The sequence below is a fragment of the Lissotriton vulgaris genome, chromosome 12 (assembly GCF_964263255.1).
Source record: "Lissotriton vulgaris chromosome 12, aLisVul1.2, whole genome shotgun sequence".
Taxonomy (NCBI): Eukaryota; Metazoa; Chordata; class Amphibia; order Caudata; family Salamandridae; genus Lissotriton; species Lissotriton vulgaris.
This window is the reverse complement of record NC_141700.1, coordinates 8,256,324-8,277,376: the sequence shown is the minus strand read 5'-3', so window position 1 is coordinate 8,277,376 and position 21,053 is coordinate 8,256,324. Positions and strand designations below refer to the sequence as shown.

At 50.4% G+C, this 21,053-nt stretch overlaps 1 protein-coding gene across 6 annotated transcripts in view; it reads left to right on the top strand.

Moving 5' to 3' along the window:
- The window catches only part of ARHGAP45 (Rho GTPase activating protein 45), a 136,636-nt gene that overhangs the window by 17,547 nt on the left and 98,036 nt on the right, over positions 1-21,053 (top strand). For all 6 annotated transcript variants that reach the window (XM_086946706.1, XM_086946709.1, XM_086946710.1 and 3 more), the window contains exons 2-3: positions 10,393-10,732; positions 17,757-17,900. In XM_086946706.1, coding sequence (XP_086802832.1) covers positions 10,393-10,732; positions 17,757-17,900 — 484 coding nt within the window. The remainder of the gene's footprint in view (positions 1-10,392; positions 10,733-17,756; positions 17,901-21,053) is intronic.

Genomic DNA, 21,053 nt, shown 5'->3' with positions numbered 1-21,053 from the left:
GCTGTGTCCCTCACACCTGAGGGCCTAAGCCTGCTGGTACTGTGTCCCCTCACACCCGAGGGCCTAAGCCTGCTGGTACTGTGTCCCCTCACACCCGAGGGCCTAAGCCTGCTAGTACTGTGTCCCCTCACACCCGAGAGCCTAAGCCTGCTGGTACTGTATCCCCTCACACCTGAGAGCCTAAGCCTGCTGGTACTGTGTCCCCTCACATCCGAGGGCCTTAACCTGCTGGGGCAGTGTCCCCTCACACCCGCGGGCCCGAACCTGCTGGGGCAGTGTCCCCTCACACCCGCGGGCCTGAACCTGCTGGGGCAGTGTCCCCTCACACCTGCGGGCCTGAACCTGCTGGGGCAGTGTCCCCTCACACCAGAGGGCCTGAACCTGCTGGGGCATTGTCCCTTCACACCCGAGAGCCTGAACCTGCTGGGGCTGTGTCCCCTCACACCCGAGGGCCTGAACCTGCTGGGGCAGTGTCCCCTCACACCTGAGGGCCTGAACCTGCTGGGGCAGTGTCCACTCACACCGAGGGCCTGAACCTGCTGGTACTGTGTCCCCTCACATCCGAGGGCCTGAACCTGCTGGGGCTGTGTCCCCTCACACCTGAGGGCCTGAACCTGCTGGGGCAGTGTCCCCTTACACCCGAGGGCCTGAACCTGCTGGTACTGTGTCCCCTCCCATCCGAGGGCCTGAACCTGCTGGGGCTGTGTCCCCTCACACCCGAGGGCGTGAACCTGCTGGTACTGTGTCCCCTCCCATCCGAGGGCCTGAACCTGCTGGGGCTGTGTCCCCTCACACCCGAGGGCCTGAACCTGCTGGGGCTGTGTCCTCTCACACCCGAGGGCGTGAACCTGCTGGTACTGTGTCCCCTCACATCCGAGGGCCTGAACCTGCTGGGGATGTGTCCCCTCACACCCTCGAGGGCCTAAGCCTGCTGGTACTGTGTCCCCTCACACCCCCGGGCCTAAGCCTGCTGGTACTGTGTCCCCTCACACCCGAGGGCCTAAGCCTGCTGGTACTGTGTCCCCTCACACCCGAGAGCCTAAGCCTGCTGGTACTGTGTCCTCTCACACCCGAGGGTCTAAGCCTGCTGGTACTGTCTCCCCTCACACAGGAGGGCCTGAACCTGCTGGTACTGTGTCCCCTCACACCCGAGGGCCTAAGCCTGCTGGTACTGTGTCCCCTCACAACCGAGGGCCTAAGCCTGCTGGTACTGTGTCCCCTCACACCCGAGGGCCCAAGCCTGCTGGTACTGTGTCCCCTCACACCCGAGGGCCTAAGCCTGCTGGTACTGTGTCCGACCAACACCAGAGGGCCTAAGCCTGCTGGTACTTTGTCCCCTCACACCTGAGAGCCTAAGCCTGCTGGTACTGTGTCCCCTCACACCCTCGGGCCTAAGCCTGCTGGTACTGTGTTCTCTCACACCCGAGGGTCTAAGCCTGCTGGTACTGTGTCCCCTCACACCCGAGTTCCTAAGGCTGCTGGTACTGTGTCCCCTCACAACCGAGGGCCTAAGCCTGCTGGTACTGTGTCCCCTCACACCCGAGGGCCTAAGTCTGCTGGTACTGTGTCCCCTCACACCCGAGGGCCTAAGCCTGCTAGTACTGTGTCCCCTCACACCCGAGAGCCTAAGCCTGCTGGTACTGTGTCCCCTCACATCCGAGGGCCTGAACCTGCTGGGGCAGTGTCCCCTCACACCCGCGGGCCTGAACCTGGTGGGGCTGTGTCCCCTCACATCAGAGGGCCTGAAGCTGCTGGTACTGTGTCCCCTCTCACAGGAAGGATTCTTGAGGCTGAAGTCCTGGGCATGAATAATCTCCTGGTGACAGGCTGAAGTGACTCAGTAGGGGGGGTGGGGGGGGGGGGGGGGCATGCAGCCCGGGAACACGTGGTCCAAGTCAAGCATGATCCTGCTGCGAGTCGGGCGTTGCTGCAGACAGGAGGGTGTGGTCAGCAGGTCACAGATTCGAGTGCCAGTGGTTAGCTCAGTAGGTTAACCTCACTGCTGCAGAGGCTTGTATCCAGGATGCTTGTGGGAGAATCTGGCCCCAGCAGAGTAGCACAGCGAGTTAGTGTACTCACCGCAGACACAGCCGTGTAACCTGCACATCACAGGTAGTCACTCAGTGGAGTGAATGCCGGGTGAAGTAATATCTGTATGGGCACTGGACTACAGGGGTAGCTCAGTGTGTCGATGCACCTGCTTCAGAGGCAATTTTGCGCGCTTATGTGTGACTGTGTTTGCCTTTCATCCTTCTGAAGATGATAAAATGAATATGGCTGAGTTGGCCAGTATTACCATCTGGCATAGCCTTCAAGAGCCGGTGTAGGCTTCCAGCAGAGATTTGAACCTGCGACCTGCAGATTACAGACAGACCTCTGCAGCAGCAGGGGCACTCACCACCGAGAGTTCTCTGCAGCTCCGGCTTTTACTAGAACTATTAATGGATAATGTATGTGATGTCTGTGATGCTGAAAATGATACTTCTTGCATCTCGTTTCATTCCTTAGGCCTTGCAGCAGTCCTGCGAAACTCACCCACTGCTTCCTTCGGGTAGCTCCTGCAACAGTTGTGACCCGGATCTTTCACGCAGGCTTCGAGTCCCGCGTTTGAGCTAATGGCGTTGAATTGTTATTTGCAACGCCAAGAGCTCAAACTTTCAGTAATACGAGACCTATTGCAAATGCTTGTTTTTAGGTAGGAGGGGCCTGATTTAGAGGAAGTACAAACACAGAGATGTGAAATGGAAAGAAGTAAACACGACTACTAGCTTAGACGTCACTGTAGTCAAAACTATGTCAGAATGAAATATATCACACAATGCTTTTTAAAATGAACACTTCTAGCTAAAAGTTTGGTTTTACTTTCCGAAATATGTTGTCTAGGGCGAGAAAGTATATATCTTAACCGTATCTAAACCCCCTCCACACACATGAAACACGTGTGAATGACCAACTCTCACCTGTGTATATAATGAGGAATACACGTCCCCAGCAGAATAAGCTGTAGTAGGGACGGTGTCCGGGGAAGCAAGGAAGTGGCAAGATGGGGTAGTAAAGTGAAGGTAACTCACTGCAAGAACGAGAAGACGAAGGCCGATGATGCCTAGCGACCATAGGACAACTGGATCCAGCGTAGCGCCACATAAGAGACGAGACCCACTAGCACCATGAACCCCAACAGCAAATCTAGCAGCGGTTTTTCATCCACGGCTTGCAATGCAGTCGCTAACATTTAGGAAGACATTCCGAGCACAGGCATGGGAAGTTAAGCCTTCCAAAGGCATTTACGTGTTATGTGGCTGACATCGGTCACAGGGTACAAGGTGAGCAACCGCCTAAAACAAGGAAAAGTCAAGCAGCAAATAGGGAGTTGGTGGGGGAGAGGTTAAGCTGCAAAGCGGAAAGTGCCGGGAGACGGAGGACGGAACAGGCGCCCTCAGAAAACAGCGCATGCCGAAAAAAATGCACAACAAGCTTGGCGTGCCGCACTGTATTAAAAAAATAAAAATTAAAAAAAGGATATTTGGGCAAGCCGTGCTATAAGTGTCACGCAGCCACCATTATTGAAGCTTCAACGCGGCATGCCAGGGTGGATCAAAAAGAAAATAGTGCGTACAAACGGTAAATAACAGATCCTGAGTAACAACACATGTAACAGGGGCAGTCCTTATGGGAGGGTACAATGGGAGAAAAGGAAGTACTAAGAAAGGACTAGAAAAGAGATTGAAGAAACAAAAGCATTTGGAAAAGACAGTGAAAGGAGCCAATTAAAAACATGGGCGGAGCTAAATGCCCATATTCTGAATACAGCATGTCTGGAATAGACAGCGCAAGCGCTGCCTAGGCGAGACCTAAAATCACATGTTCAGGGGACCAGTTTGAATTTTGATGAGAATGAGTAACACTGCACTGCGCAGGCGCACTTGATGGATCCCTTTGCAAGACTTGAACTTGTGTTTTGTTGTCTGAGAAGGCGGATATTCCATGCAACACCTGTGGGCAACTGAAGGTGACACATTTGGAACATGATGTTTTCACGTAGGACGAGTGAGAACAAACCCTCTTTAATGTTTTAAATTCTGATGGGCGAAATAAAATGAATAATACCTGTTGTTGGTTAATGCCAAGGCAGAGTGTACCTCGCATCACCCCCTAAATGTAACATTTTGGATTGTTTGATTGGTTTGAGCATGCATGGGCCTTTTTTATTTTCAATAAAGGCCATCACTACCATTAGTGTAGCAGGCGCACTGGAAGAATGGTGTGAGGGGCCAATGCACCCCCATAATGGGCGTGGTACTCGCACAAAGGGGTTGCATTCCATTTCCCTTGTTAGCATGCAGGCAACATTACATAGTGTGTGTGTCTTCCCCATTTTTGCAAAACAAAGGGGCAGACAGTCTGCTTTGGGTCTAGGCCTAGAAATAATGTCCAGTGGAATGGGCAGTGGAGTTTAGCCTCATTGGTGCAGAAGGTGCAGAGGCACCAGGACCCAGGGGTGTGCGGTCCCGACTAAACCCCTATCACGGCTGCTTTACTCATTCCTTTCTTGCATTTGGGCTCAGTGCTCCCTTGCTGTGCCAGTGCAGTTTTCAGCATCAGACCTATGGCCCAAGAGAAGGGATCCCTTAAGCAGAGGAGACGCCGTAGCATCAGGCTTCAGGGATTTGGCAGAAAGGAGGAAGGGACGAGGACTTTAATAAGAGGCAGGGAAGGCTTCCAGCTCTGTAAGGCTGTGGGTCTCATTAGTGAAGCAAGTGAAGTGGCAATGGGGACCCTGAGTGTGAAGGGGCCCCTGCATCCCAATTAAGACTGTCATACTTTACAATAAGGCATGGGAGGGGCGTGGGCGCTCATTTATACTGAAAGGGACAGTCTGTTTCAAGAATGGAGTGATGGCCCAATGTGGTGGGTGAGGGGTGAAAGACAGAGGTAATAACCTACTATTCAGGGCTGTAGCTATCATTAGTGCAGAGTGAGCAGTTGCACTGGGACCCAAGAGCCCGAGGACCTCAGTTAACGGGAGCAGTGTTTTTTGTCTAGTTCAGTTTTTAGGTCTCGCTCGAGACCTATTGCTGCTGAGTTGGCTCTGAAGGGAGCAAGACCTGGGCACGTGCGCCGATTGCACATCGTGGACGCGCATGCCCAGCCTCCCGGAGCCGTGCACTTCTGCTCCACATTCACAGCGGCAGCCTCTCACAATCACGCGCGCACGCAGCCACACTCACGGAAACGCACACACGCTGACACACACACACACCTCCCCCCCCACCTACCGGCCCCTCCCCCCCACCTACCGGCCTCTTTCCTCGTGTCCCTCTCTCTCGCAGTGGGTCAGTCTCGGCAGCAGGCAGACTCGGAGGTCGGGCGTGTCTTCTCTGGCGATTTTCAGCTTGCGCAGCTACAGCTGATGTGCACGCTCACAGCGACTGCGTGTCGTCTCGTGCACTCCCACCGCGCTGTTTTGCACCCGCGATCCTCACTCAGCTTGTTTTTAAATGTATCCCTGTGCAGAGGAACTGGTTCTCATCTAAATCGGGTCGAGTTCACGCTGTATAAAACTGCACACACAAAATACAGCTACTCACGCATACACTTCGGGAAAATGAGCGTTCTGGAGCCTATGACACTGCAAGGCAGTTGCTCCGTTTTAGGCAGCATCTATCTTGTTTTTGGGAATCGCAGTTTCTCGTCGCTGTGACTCCAATGGTCCCAGTATGCACACACATTGTACTATAAAGCCAGGACGGGCTTAAAGTGGGTCCGTTTGCCGCTGCCTCAGCCCATTGTGCAACTCCCTGTCTAATGCTCGCGGCCTCGCGCCGTTCCGGGTACGCCTACTGCGTGCCGGGCGCGCGGGGCCGGCCTGGGAGTCAGGTGACCGAGACCAGGAACTGGGAGCAGAGGCACTGCCAGAGGGACCGATAAAAACAACAGCCGCCAGCCCAGGGTGTGATGCAGGAGGGAGAGGGACCACGAGGACAGGGGCCGGAGCACTCAAAACAAAGCGAGGGGCTGAGGTAGCATGAGCGATTGAAAGACCTCCCGAATCGGGTAAGAAAGTCCCTAGTTCCCAAACAGAAGCCTGCCCTGTGTCATCTACAGTACAGTTTATAGGTGTAGGTAGAGAGGACAGAGACGTCCACCCGGCACACTCTGGGGTAGTAACCCCGCTGATTCTGACGCCCAGGGTAAGTAAGTACTCACTACCATTCCTATGTGATTCTTAGAGTTTATCCATTTGTATCTCTTCCATGAGTGACTTTACTACTTGTACATTTGCAATTTGTTTCTATTTGTATCTCTTTCATGCGTAGCTTTACAACTTGTACATTTGCATTTTTTTCTCCTGTTTGTATCGTTTATGTAACGCATGTAATCCTAAATCCTTATGTATCGCAACTGGTTCTTTTGTAAAGCGCTCTAACACCTTCTGGTAATGTTCGCGCTATAGAAAATCACATTAAAAAAAACTAAGACACTAGAAGTGGGATCAGGCAGGCAGGGTGTCGGGGGGGGGGGGGCAGGTGGTGGTGCTTAGCGAAGTGCCCTGTGACCAGTGAGGGTGTCGCAGTACCAGGCGCGCAGCCCCCCCACCCCCGTTGTGTGTGTCAGCCCGGGCTAACAGAGATTAGAGGGCTGGCGAGCACGTAATTGCAGCCGCACCCGAGTACTTAACAGGTCTTTAAAAGACCATTTAGGTGTAAATGAGGCTTTTGTTGTGTGGTCACCCCCATGCCACTTTGTCCGTGGTTGGAAGAATTAGCCCCCCCGAAATTTGGCTCTAGTTGCCCGCCTGCGCAGTACTATGCTCTTTGATTGTCTGATAACTGGGGGGGAGGCCTCGGTATCGGGGCGCTGTATTAGTACATGAGGAGATAACAGAAGATTGTCTCTGTGCTCACGGAGGGTGACCAGGGGGTCGGCGGGGTCGGTCTCGCGGCAGTGCCCCCGAATGTTTAAAGGCTATAAACCGTGCTTGAAATAGAAATATGCAAGTGCAGGTACCCACTATCTCGGAGCACCTGCCTGCCACTGAGAATTACAGGCACTCTCCCATTCACCCCCATTTGAGAAGACTATTTCAAATGATAAAAGTGCGGGCACTCCGTACCCGAGAGTGCCGGCTCATTTAAAGCACTATATGTAAGCATGTTTTAGGGTACATGGTACTGGGCTGAGAGTCAGAGCAGCAGTACATTTGATGTGAGGTGTTTGGGGTGAGGTCAAGTGAGAGGATCTGGTCACTGTCATTTTTTTGGGGAGGGGTAACGTGCTCTTGAGGGCTCTGCACTCTATAAAGTACTTGAGCAACTGTTGGCTGTGCTAGAACTCAGTGCTCTGTTTGAAGGCTCAACGCTTCTTGGTTGCACCCTATTTTTCCTGTGTGCATCGTGCTCTGCGGTGTGGAGTACGGAGTACACAAGAAGGAGGGGGGGGCACAGGTGAAGTAAGAATTTCAGAGAGATCAGCAGGGGAGGCAGTGACTGTAGCCTCAGGTGAGACCTGATAAACATCCCCAGGCACCCGTGGGTCAGAGGGAAGACTTGTGACTCAAGACAGTCAGGTGCTTATCAGCTGATAACGCTGTTGTACCGGTGGCACCCACATGTAGCTGCTGGAGTCAGTTTGTAAAGACAGGTATTTCGGCCCTGCGGACTGTCGAGGCAGACATGTTAGAAGTGGTTGTTTACTGACCCTCGTGCCGTAATAAAGGTGAAGTTAACATCCAGCGCTGCGAAGCGGCTTTGCATCAGGTGACGCCTTCAAACTTTCCCGTTCTTTTATTCTGTGACCTGTAGTTAGTTTGCATTATTGCACATGAAGTCGCAACACAGAATAAAGGGCATGCACACAGAGGCGAGGAGGGGCGCTGATTGCAGGTGTATACCCAAGAATAGGAAGACTTGAGATAATAGATGCCCAGGGCTGTGTGGGAGTATGTGACAAGAGGAATGGAGACGATTTGTGGATCTAGACTTTGGCTGCGTGCAGGTTTTTGGAAAGGGCAACACAGCGCCTTGAAGCTCCGTCTGGGTCATGAGTAGCTCTCTAGTAAATCATGTTTCGGATTCAGTGTCACGAGAAGAGATGAATGTTATTGGCAAAGCAATAGGTCTGGCGATGGCAAGCTGATGCAGCGATTACTTTTAAAAAAATCTTTTATCGTGAGAACATGCTACAAAGATAAAAATCCTGGCACCTAAACCGTGGCAGAATGGATATGTAATTGCAATATTCATTTAAAAAAGGACCACTGTGAATAGTTTAAATAAAACGGTACTGATGCTTTCTGGCAAGCTGGTGTACTTGGAAAAGTTAAACGCTTTTAATGAGTTTATTGCAGGCAAGGCCTAAAAGCAAGCAGCATGGTCGAGCATCTAGGCTTGGCAATTTTCATAATCTTTAAAGGTGGGGAGAGTAATTGACTAAAGATTATTAAACAGTAGAAATGGATCTAAAATCTGCCAAAGGCATGGACTTCCCAACTCTTGTAATCCGTGAAATAAAGTGCTTTTAGAAGCACCTTTAAGCAAAGGACGGAGTTTATCCTCTGTGCGGTGGATGGCTGATATTTAAACTGAGAAATTGTGCGGTTCCTTTTTCACCTCTAATGCACAAGCCTCGTGTAGATTCGGAAGAACAGATCCGTGTGCCATTAATGCCGTGTGATTAGAATTTGTTCACATTGGTACATAAGCGTCGTTTAAATATAACTATAGGGAGCGTGTGTATTAAAGTAAAAAGGACATGACAATTAAGTTTTATTCTCGGTCTGGTGTTGTTTTCTAAAGCCAATCTCTCCCAATAGTATGCCAACAAACCACGAGAGTAGAGGCCCAGGTATTCATGGGGAAACATCATTTACTACGAATGCATTACCACGCGTTACGTTTACAACGGGTCACTTGCCACGCACACGTCTTTTCACCGCGGGTGCATTCCATGAACATCTTTACCACGCAACGCAAGCTTCATTCCTTCCAGTCTTCGTTCCTTCGTCCTGCGTGTATATCATTAGGAGAAAGGGACAATAAAAAAGGGGGCTAGGGGGGCTGGGGGGGTCTCCCCCCATAAAAAAAGCGGAACAAAAAAAAAAGAAGAATACTTAAAAAAAAAAACACTATTCAGTGCCAAAGGAGAGAAAGGAAAGAGCCTAAACAACGATGTGGCGTGTACGTCAACATAGAAGTCCTATCTCTATTTTGAAAGACATGTTTTGACGCTGGTTACGTTAGAAGTATCGTCACGTAAATATGGTGGTGTATAATCGTGCGTGCTCAAATGCTGCGTGGTAAAGACACATGCGAAGTAAAAGTCGCGTGGTAATGCCATGCGTGGAAAACGTTAGCGTTGTATTATCATATATTCGTATTCATGTCGCCTTCTGCACCTGCCCCACTCTATCTATCTATCGCATCATCACAGCACCACTCAGCACCACCACAGCATCACTCAGGGGCACCACAACATCACTATGCGCAACCACAGCATCACTGAAGGCCACAGTATCACTCGTCGCCACCACAACATCACTCAGCGCCACCACAGCATCAATGTGTGCAACCATTCAACAACAACTGGTTCAAATATGTTCTATCAATGTTTCAAGCTTTATTACAAATGTCACAAAAAGATGTTAATATTTCACTTCTTTTCTTGGATTTTTGCCACAATAAAATACACTGACCATAATCTTCACAAAAGTTATTTACTCAAGTTTAAGCTATTGCCATTATAAATTACAATAACTTTTATTTAAGTATTAATTATTAAAATTAAAAAAAAACATTGTTATTTGTAATATCAATACATCTAAGTCACGTAAATACAACCCAATTTGCATTACAAATGCTATAGGTGTCACATTTGCAAAAGTTAAAAGTATTGACATTGTAAATGACAAAGCTATTAATTTCGCTATTTCCAAAAGCAACACATAAAACAAAAATTCTCATTTACAAGACCAATAGCTCAAACTTTCCTAATGCGAGACCTATTGCATTGCAAATGCTTGTTTGTGTCTTTGGTCCTTCATGCTTCTCACATTTTGTGTGGGGTATGAGCTACTGACAGAGTGCCCCATATATTATTATCTCATAAGCCCCACCCCCTGCACTCCACCCTACCCCTCCCACTAACCCAAAACTTTCCATAAAGTTTTGGAGGGGGGCGACTATGTTGAGTGGTGGAGGATCAGAGCAAACACGTTTGAAGACTCCTGCCTTAGTGGAGGGTGACTAGGCGACAAGGTGGTGCCGCACCGGGCAAGATTCTTGATTTACCCATATTTTGTTTTATATATATATATATATAAATAATGCAACAAACGCTGCATTCCTTGTCTCTAGAGTTCAATGTTAAAGTATTCCCCTTTCTTCTGTCCCTCAGGAACTTCCTCGCAAAGATGGCTCGGATTCGCTGGCGTCCCAGACCCCAGGCCAGGCTGAGCTCTCTGCTCCAGCCGTCACCAAGCTCAGCAGCTCGCCCAGCTCGTCCGGTACACTCAAGCGGCCCACCAGCCTCAGCCGCCATGCTAGTGCCGCTGGCATCCCACTCGCCTCCCCAAACCACTGGAGCGCCACCAGGAGCCACAAACCGGTGGGCCACAGCCCCCTGGACAGCGGAGAGGGGCCCTTCATCGAGCCAGAGGACATCTCGCAGCTCCTGGCCGACGTGGGGCAGTTTGCAGAGCGACTTGAGAAGCTTCGTGACGTGGTGCTGGCTGACGGTAAGTCCTTGATTCGACCATGCAGTGGTCTGTAAACAAAGAGTAACTCGTAGGAAACTCCCAGAATGCTCATTGTGTAACTCTGCCATGGGCATGACCAGCAGGCTCCAGGTAGTGCAGACACCAGCAACTCCAGGGCCTTGAAGAGTCTCTGCCTGAGGCTTCTACAACCTGCTTGAATGATCTGGAGTCATCCCCAGAGATCCACAATATGGTCTGTGTTTCCTCCATGAGGTAGTTGAACAAATGCAAAAACTGTAACAAAGCCAGTTAAAGAAGGGAGGAGAGAATGACCCTTGAGGGACTCAGGCAAGAAGAAAGAAACCCCTGGGACACTCTGGGAAGGGAGGAGAGTGGGACCCCAGGGGTACTTCAATAGAGATCCCAAAAGAAAGGCAGCCCGGGAGACTCTAGCAAGAAAGGTGAGTTAAGAGGGACCCCCGGGGGACTCTAGCAAGCGAACAAAGATAAAAGAGGGTGCCCTGGGGGACATTAGCAAGGGGATTAAGAGAGAGAGCAAAGTGGGGGACTCCGCGAGAGATGCAGGAGGAAATGCACCCCAGGAGACTCTAGTAAGAAAGGTGAGTTAAGAGGGGCCCCAGGGGGACTCTAGCAAGCGAACCAAGATAAAAGAGGGACCCCTGGGGCACATTAGCAAGGGGATTGAGAGAGAGAGCAATCTGGGGACTCCGCGAGAGATGCAGGAGGAAATGCACCCCAGGAGACTCTAGTAAGAAAGGTGAGTTAAGAGGGACCTCAAGGGGACTCTAGTAAGCGAAGCAAGATGAAAGGGACCCCTGGGGCACTCTGGGAAGAGAAAAGAGCTGAACCCCAGGGGGACTTCACAAGATATTCAAGATGAAAGGCAGCCCGGGAGACTCTAGTAAGAAAGGCGAGTTAAGAGGGACCCCAGGGGGACTCTAGTAAGCGAAGCAAGATGAAAGGGACCCCTGGGGCACTCTGGGAAGAGAAAAGAGCTGAACCCCAGGGGGACTTCACAAGATATTCAAGATGAAAGGCAGCCCGGGAGACTCTAGTAAGAAAGGCGAGTTAAGAGGGACCCCAGGGGGACTCTAGTAAGCGAAGCAAGATGAAAGAGACCCCTGGGGCACCCTGGGAAGAGAAAAGAGCTGAACCCCAGGGGGACTTCACAAGATATTAAAGATGAAAGGCAGCCCGGGAGACTCTAGTAAGAAAGGCGAGTTAAGAGGGACCTCAGGGGGACTCTAGTAAGCAAATGCAAGATGAAAGAGACCCCTGGGGCACTCTGGGAAGAGAAAAGAACTGAACCCTGGGGGACATCACAAGATATTCAAGATGAAAGGCAGCCCGGGAGAGTCTAGTAAGAATGGCGAGTTAAGAGGGACCCCAGGGGGACTCTAGTAAGCGAAACAAGATGAAAGGGACCCCATGGGCTCTCTAGAGAGCTGGACCCCAGGGTGACTTCACAAGATGTTCAGGATGAAAGGCAGCCCGGGAGACTCTAGCAAGAGAGGCGAGTTAGGAGGGACCCCAGGGGGACTCTAGTAAGCGAAGCAAGATGAAAGAGACCCCTGGGGCACTCTGGGAAGAGAAAAGAGCTGAACCCCAGGGGGACTTCACAAGATATTCAAGATGAAAGGCAGCCCGGGAGACTCTAGTAAGAAAGGCGAGTTAAGAGGGACCCCAGGGGGACTCTAGTAAGCGAAGCAAGATGAAAGAGACCCCTGGGGCACTCTAGGAAGAGAAAAGAGCTGAACCCCAGGGGGACTTCACAAGATATTAAAGATGAAAGGCAGCCCGGGAGACTCTAGTAAGAAAGGCGAGTTAAGAGGGACCTCAGGGGGACTCTAGTAAGCAAATGCAAGATGAAAGAGACCCCTGGGGCACTCTGGGAAGAGAAAAGAACTGAACCCTGGGGGACATCACAAGATATTCAAGATGAAAGGCAGCCCGGGAGAGTCTAGTAAGAATGGCGAGTTAAGAGGGACCCCAGGGGGACTCTAGTAAGCGAAACAAGATGAAAGGGACCCCATGGGCTCTCTAGAGAGCTGGATCCCAGGGTGACTTCACAAGATGTTCAGGATGAAAGGCAGCCCGGGAGACTCTAGCAAGAGGGGCGAGTTAGGAGGGACCCCAGGGGGACTCTAGCAAGCGAAGCAAGATGAAAGGGACCACTGGGGGACATTAGCAAGGGGATTGAGAGAGAGAGCAATCTGGGGCCTCTATGAGAGATGCAAGAGGAAATGCACCCCAGGAGAATCTAGTAAGAAAGGCGAGTTAAGAGGGACCCTAGTGGGACTCTAGCAAACGAAGCAAGATGAAAGGGACCCCTGGGGCACTCTAGAGAGCTGGACCCCAGGGGGACTTTATAAGATATTCAAGATGAAAGGTGGCCCGGGAGACTCTAGTATGTAAGGTGAGTTAAGAGGGACCCCAGGGTGACTCTAGCAAGCGAAGCAAGATGAAAGGGACCCCGGGGGACGCTCGCAAAGAAACTGATAGAGACATATGAGGGGACTCAGTAAGAGATTTACAATGAAGGGTACCCCGAGATACTAGTGCTAGAAAGGGCAGTTAAGAGGGGTTCCTCAGGCACTCTAGCAAGAGAAGAAAGACTACAAGTGGATTCTTGCAAGAACTTTGATACAAAAGGACCACTGCGGGATTCTAGCATGAGGGGCGCCCTGAAGACCCTATCAAGAGAAGCAACAAGAAAGGGAGCCTGGGGGAAGCTAGCAAAAGAGTTGAGACATGGCGGATCTAGACAGATTGTATCAAGTGAGACAAGAAGAAAGGTGCCCCAGGTGGGCTCTAGCAAGGGAACCTAGTACAAGACACCTGGGGAGGACACCAGCAGGACAAACAAGAAAGGAAACAGCGGGTGATTCTCGTAAGGGAGGGTAGTTGAGATGGACCCCGAGGACTCCAGCTAGAGACGCACGCATAGAGGGACTCCCGGGGTCTCTAACAAGGGATGCAAGAAGAGGAACCCTAGTGAACACTCACAACAGAGTTGAGAGGGAACCCTAGGGACTTTATAGAGAGACACAAATAAAGTAACACCTTATGAAATGGAGGGGCGAGTGAAACACTAGGGGGCAGCAGCAAGAGAAGCAAGATGAAAGGGAACACTGGGTTTGTTGTAGCAGTGGGTGTTGCTGTGTTGTAGCAGTGGGTGCTGCTGTGTTGTAGCAGTGCGTGCTGCTGTGGTGTAGCAGTGGAGGTGGCTGTGTGGTAGCAGCTGGTGCTGCTGTGTCGGAGCAGTGGGTGTGGACGTGCCGGTCCTACTGCATGTTGCTTGCTGTAGCAGTGTTCTCTGCTGCGTTGTAACAGTGTGTTGCTGAAGCAGTGTGTCTTGCTGCAGTGTTACAGTGACTTTGCTGGGTTGTTTGTAGGTGACCGCAGAGGCTAGCTGCGCGGCTGTAGGTGGCCCCATGTCACGTGCAGCAGCCTCGACGTCCAGCCAGCAGGACTTTGCAGACTGGGATGAGAAGGAGAGTTGTAGCTTCTCAGAGTTCTGGGTTTTCTTGATTTTATCAGTTTGCTGTTTCAGTAGTTGGGGGGATGTGCGTGAAGGGACTTTTGTGTGATGCAGTGTCATTTGTAAATACATCTCCCTTCAGTGGGCAGCCAGGTGAGGGATTGGAGGGTTGCTGTGGTGTTTGAATCTTCTTATATCTGTTATGAGTCGAGCGGCCATGTTAAGGACTGTCCTTAGTGGCGTTCGGTGCGCTTTTTGTGTCCCTGTTAGGATGGCGTTCCCGTTGTCTGGTTTAGAGAGGACTAGAGATTGTGCTATTGTCTTGAAACCATCCTGGGGAATGAACGGTTTACATTTCTTGAGGTGTTTTAGTGGGTAAAGCGCATCTTTTGCAGAGTTTGATGTGGCCCTTCCTGAGGTGGCTCTGGAGTTCGGATTTGCAGCCACGCCGGGTTGTTGCTGTAAGTCCGGCCTGCTCAGGGGGCTGCATCACATGGGGCTCGGTGCTGCCACAAGCTGGGTGCCCTGGAATGTGTCGGCAGCGGGGGAGGGCGTCCACAGAAGTGTAACCACAGAGGAAGGCTCCTGTACAATAACATCACTTCCTGTCACTTATTTCCGTCAGCAGACTTCCTGTTTACCCGGCTGTGGTCTGCTGACAGTTGGTGCGAGAATTCAGAGCTCCATCTGCACCGGCTTTACCAGTGAGGGCCCTGGGGGAGACACTCTACACCCCCGCCAATAGTGGTATAGCCCAGCCACTCTCTGGCCTAGCGGCTAACTGGGGATGGGCTTGGTTCTCTTAATTCCCTCTTCTCCACCCGGTGCGCGTTATCTTGCTGCACTGACCACTGTGTCGCCTGCACTGTTTGTCCACGTGCTGCTATTCAAAAGTTAACTATGTTTAATACATTCCTTAAAAGCATAGAACGGCTCCCTTCTTGCCTTTGTGACTTATCCTTTGTGGAGTGATAAGACTATCTTGCTCTCAGGGTTTTTTCTTTTCTTGAAGTTTCTTTATAGGAAATGTTTATGGTTGACATGGGCTGTAACTTGATGCTTTTATGCCGAACACCTTTCATTCTTGTGGCAATGTTTTTTTGCTGTAAATATTTCGTGCTTAACTTGAGCTGCATTAGACATGGTTCGGTATTGGAATGTTTTTTGCATGACATGAGCAGTATTTACAACGTTTATGGCATGCTAAATGTGGTTCTAGTGCAGCAATATTCATTGTTTCTGCGATGATTTAGCCTCATGTCGCCTGGCTGCTTTCCGGTGCTGACCTGGCCTCATTCCTCTGCTGTTCCTGTCGCCCTCCTGCCCTCCATCCGCCCTGCTGGAGTTTCTTGCTGCTCCTCTACTGCATCTCCTCTGGCCTCAGGGGGGGTGTCCAGGCCAGGCATCCAGTGGAAGAGTGGATGGTTGAAAGCATCTGAACATGGCATTATGGGAAGGGGCATCAGTCCCAAATATTTGCCACACTGCGTTCTATTCATGGAACCCAACGTGGGCGGGCTCTTGCTCTTGGGTGTAACTTACATGGCACCCCAGGGATCTGGATCTCTGTCGCTGCCAGGCAGACTCTAAACTGCACTCCTTTTTGGATTTAACAATATTATCAGTGAGTGTGCGGATCTTCGGGGGTCAATATTCGAACTCACTGATGGCTTATCAATATCCTTGATCGCTTGGCCGATTTGATGCTACAATGTGGACTCCATATACCCCATCGGACACAACTGGTGCCCATCAACAGCGGCACCTTTGATACGGTGCTCGCTGACCTTATAAGCGCCTGCATGTATGACTGACTATTCTCACACTTTCACCCTCAGCCAATGCAAAGGGACATTGGCTGCAACTTGATTCCACCACCTTATAGACATACACTGAATCTAACATGTCCTACGTAGAACAAACTAAAAAAGATACACAATGGCATAGGCAGAATACCCAGAAAGTGCCCTTTGACTTGCAAGGGGGTGGGCAGCGCTTGATAAATGGATGTAGGTCTCTACATCACATGAAAGAACATAAGTAGTCACGACATTGCACCACTATATTGGGAGTATGATTACATCACAACTTTGTAGTCAAGTTAATTATTTATGTATATAACTTTTCTTAAGGGGGAAATAAACTCCTATTTCCCTATTTTAATGTCTAATTTTTAGGTAACTTGTCAAGATTTGTTTAATTTTGAGGGTAAACCGCAGCAACCCCATTTTTCTTATATTACACATAAATAGACTGTATGTAGGTCTATCGTTAAATTAGTTTTTTCTTTTATGGAGTTATACCACCCCTTCTTTTTATAGATCTAGACCGTCAGCACAGCTTTCACAGTACCTTAAGTCATCAACAGATAAGGCTTTCAGAATTACAACTCAGTTAGGGGCTTCGGTGCCGCCCAAAATGGGGGCAAGCCAATGATCAAGTCTACAGGCCTGATTTGTTTATTATGAAAGTTATGGTAAAGCACGGGTGGGGAATTTGATAAAATATCTACTGCATAAAACTACTTGTCTTAACAAAATCCACTTGCCCCGTTGGTGCCTGTAGTGTGCATCTTGTGAGATGCAGCCTACCTGTGGCCCAGAATGCAGTGAGCAGAGTCCAGGAAGTGGTAAGGAGGCAGACGAGTGCTGGCTCTTACCCACAACAAAAGTTGTTAACGATTTTCCCTTTCTGTGATTACTGTCTTTGCCTGTGGTTGTTACAGTTTAAAATTGCATTTTTGACCTGCCTGTGATTGCATATTTCATCACCTGTTTTGTGTTTTAAACTTGTGATTTTTCCTGCTCATGATTACTTCCATTTAACGTGTTGAATTGTGGGATTTGCAGTCCAAACACTGTAGTTTATCCCTCTCATTCCTGGTAACAATTCAGTTTTCCCTCCCATTTCTCCTTTGCTCTGTGCTAAGACCTGTATGTTAAAACAGTGCACCCCCCAGCCACCATTTTGTGTTCACAAGCCAGTGAAACCAGCCCCCCTGCTCCCCCCCCCCCCCCCCCCCCCCAGCAGCAGGGATATTCTATATCAGAGGGTGCTTCTGTGAGCTGTTTAAACTGTGTTTACAAGAGACTGTGCACTTTGTCTTTCGGCCAGGAGAGGGAGTAAAGTTTTATTCAAACAGTATTGTTAGATTTCAAGATAGTTAGGCCTTTAGTTTGGATAGAAGTCCAAAGTGTGGATTGAGCCTGTCTGTCTCCTAGGAGATTCTAAACAGGAGAAGCAGATTCCCAGCCCCCACCCCAGGCCAGCAGACCCAGGACTGGGATTGGCTATTCAACTACCAGGCAATTCTGAGCCCTCCCCTCACACCTGCCAAGACCCCTTAAGGCTTTGGTTGTTTGGGTTGGTTCTGGCTCTGTCTGTGGATTATCTGTGTGCATTAAAGTTGTGTTTGCTGTTTGTTTGGGTTCGTTTCTTTCTCTGGCTGTGACTGTAGATTATCTGTGTGTATTGTAGTTGTGTTTGCTGGTTGTTTGGATGCGCTGCTGGGTTGCTCTCTTGCACCATATAACCTTTGTTCCTCACCCCTCTTCCTTGCAGAGAAGCTGGACTCACAGCGGCCGATGGCGCACGAGTGCCTGGGGGAGGCGCTGCGCATCCTGCGACAGGTCATCACCAAGTACCCTCTCCTCAACACCATGGAGACTCTGACGGCTGCTGGGACCCTTATATCCAAGGTTAAAGGTCAGTCCTAGAACCCCATCTTCGGCTCTTGTCTCCATTTAGTCCCCACTTTTGCCTCCTGAGAGAGAGAGTGCGGCATTTCAACACCTCGATCTCAATGCGTAGGTTTCCTGGAGCAAAGGGACCTCTAGTGGCCTCTCCTACATCATTGTGGAGGGGGCCCCCATAACACATCAACCCCTGTTTTGTACTGCAACATTTATATTGTGCCTACACCCCCTATGTGGGGTGCGGCATCGGTTCCCTACACGGGCAACAAGTTACACCGCGCACGGTGTGTGGCTCAGAGGCGGTCTTGGTTTTTGATCCTATGTGAGAAGTGTTTCCATGTCATGCGTGATGACCACGAGGCATGGCTATCGTGTTATGGGTAGCAGTGTGGTGTATGAAGTGTGTGTGAGAGAGAGAGAGGTGCACGGTTTATGGTTTCCAGTCATCTGGCAGCTCTGAGCAGCTTTCAGGGTTCGTTTTGATATTTCTTAAGATCACAGTCCTCTTAGCAGGTTACTGCACTTGGTTGTTGTCCACGTTGAGATATTTTGTTCATGGCTCTGACCAGGCACAGCTTTGACGGAGAAATGATGACGCAATCGTGTGGGATGGACTTTGTGAGATGTCAGAGAGGGTCAAAGTGTGTCGCTTGTTGGGACCTGCAGTGGTGGCCTACATTAAAGTCCTCCCTTGGCCAGCGGCATGCATCTGATCTTCCCAGTTATTCCACGCCGGTTCTGTTGGTGATGGGTGATTTATTGCTTCCTACTGCTGCAGTACCGAGTGAGAGTCCTGACCCGTACCAGGTCTGTCTCATGTGAGCGTAGTAGGTTCAGGCAGTGTAAGGGAATGATTATGCAGCTTGTATGAACTACAGTCGGCTGCCGACAGCTCAGTCTTATATTAGCATAATGCGAGCCAGGATGGTTATATGTAAATTGACGTGGCTACAAACTATCCAGGCTAGACACAGGTCCACCCTCCACACCTGGAGGTAGACAGTAGTGCGCTGGTTGGGCTGTTCCACATCGGAGGACTGTAGTTTGTACGTGAAGGTGCGGTTGTTATTCCATGTTTTATCCCAGGATTGTGGGATAATGTTGTCATCTTTCAAATAGCCATGCTTTTAACTCTCTCCTGAAGTGTATTTGCTACTGGGTGCTTTGAATGTTGGCTGGCAGTGCTTCCGGAGCATAGAGGCTTGTACTGAGAAAGCAGCGCCTTCAACGGATTTCCTATGGTAAGGCGGTGTGGTAAGTGGTGCAAGCTCGGGGCGCAGTGTTCCGTTTTGTTTGTCTTACTTTGTTTTAACTTGTAGGTGTAGTGGTTCTTTTCCCTGGGAGGCTCTGTGGACGATGGTGATGTCTTCAAAGCTGTAAGTGGAGGAGTGAGGGAGGGCGGGTTTGATAAACAGGCGAGGAGACTGTATGTATTTGCGAAAAGGAAGATTTTTATTTTCAACAGTGGATGTGACGGTGGTTGTGAATAGCTTTTCTTCCTGTTCTTCTCCCGAAGTGTCGTGGGATGAACTTGAGCTTGACGGGGATCCCAAGGATGATGGTTCCTGCTCCTCTTCCTTTGTGGCAAGGTGGTCTCCCCGGAGGCTCATAGGAGGGAAAAAAGGAGGAAGTCGTGAGACAGGCGTTTGGTTTATGTATGCTGGATTTATACCCGTCACCACACCTTTTGTGTTGAGAGGACTTCTTTTATGCTGGTTTGTAGGGTAGGGAGGGGGCGGGTTATTCAGTGCCTAGGGAGTTTCAGGGCAGTGCTTGGTGTAAAAAAAAGTACTTTTTAGATGGACATAAACAATTAAGGGTTTGGTGGCAGAAAAAAAACCAAGGAAACACACATACACTTGTCTCTGACTCCAGAGGTTCCGTTACAGTGCAGCACTTATTTTCCTAAGGGCTCTACCCTTGATATCTTGGGCTTGATATGCTGAAGGACTCTCCCTCTACCCATAGCCCGCTTCCCACAACCCAACTCCTGGTTCCCTCGAGCCACTGTCACTTACTGGCTCCGCGGCAACTCTCCAGAGTTGCGGCCGCTCCCCAGTATCCTCCGGACACCACCAGTCTTCACACCAATTCCCGTCCGGTTCCCCGGTTTCGCCTGAGGGTCTGGCATCCTCTGTCTCGGGTCCCGCGTCTTCTGTCTCGGGTCCCGCGTCTTCTGTCTCGGGTCCCGCGTCTTCTGTCTCGGGTCCCGCGTCTTCTGTCTCGTGTCCCGCGTCTTCTGTCTCGGGTCCTGCGTCTTCTGTCTCGGGTCCCGCGTCTTCTGTCTCGGGTCCCGCGTCTTCTGTTTCCGCTCTGTTTCCCGATGTCCACGCACAGGGTCCATCTTCACTCCTCCGCTCACTCGACTTCCTTCCTGTCGCCAGCGGTCTCCAACACCTCCTCTGGAAATCGACCTCTTTCATTGGACCAGCGAGAGTGTTTCCGGAGTCATCCTTTGTCACTTCCAGGTTGCCATCGACGTCAGCGTCTTGCTTTGGACAAACAGGAGAGGGGCATGGTTGTTGTAGTCCCCTGACAGAGTTCTGGTCTTGGCGCGAAGCCTGATTCCGCAACTCCTCCCATGGCGATACCCCGGTGAGTCCTTCCTGTGTTTCCCGCACTTCCTCACAAGGAGTTGCTGGACTGATTCAAGGGTTCTCCTGGGTGAAGGCAGAGAAGTAGTCTTGCGGCAGCATTTTGCAGTTGCACTTCGCATACGATGAAACTGGGTGTGTCTCGTTATAGCTGTTCGCATATAAAAACTTGGGAGATTACAAATCTAAAGATGGCTTGTAGCTATTGTTGGTCCCCTGGTATGGGAAGATGTGACGCAGTATTTTCGTTGTGTAGAAGGTAGTCTTTATGACCTTGTTGATGTGGTGTCATGGATAGGTCTGACTCCAAGGTCACCCCTAGGTTTCCTGTCATTGTTGGATTGGCTACCTGATCTTGTGGGCCATGTGGCTGAAATGTGGTATTTTGGCCACTGTACACAGGCATGTCTCATCCAGGGCCTGAGGAAATATGATCGCCAAGCCCCTGTCCCGATGGCTCCCCTAGCCGGCGCACACCATATTCAAAACCAAAACGACCAGCACCCTTGCGTATCTGGCAGACCCGCTCACCATCTATAGGAATCCGTCTCTTTATAGGATATACCAAA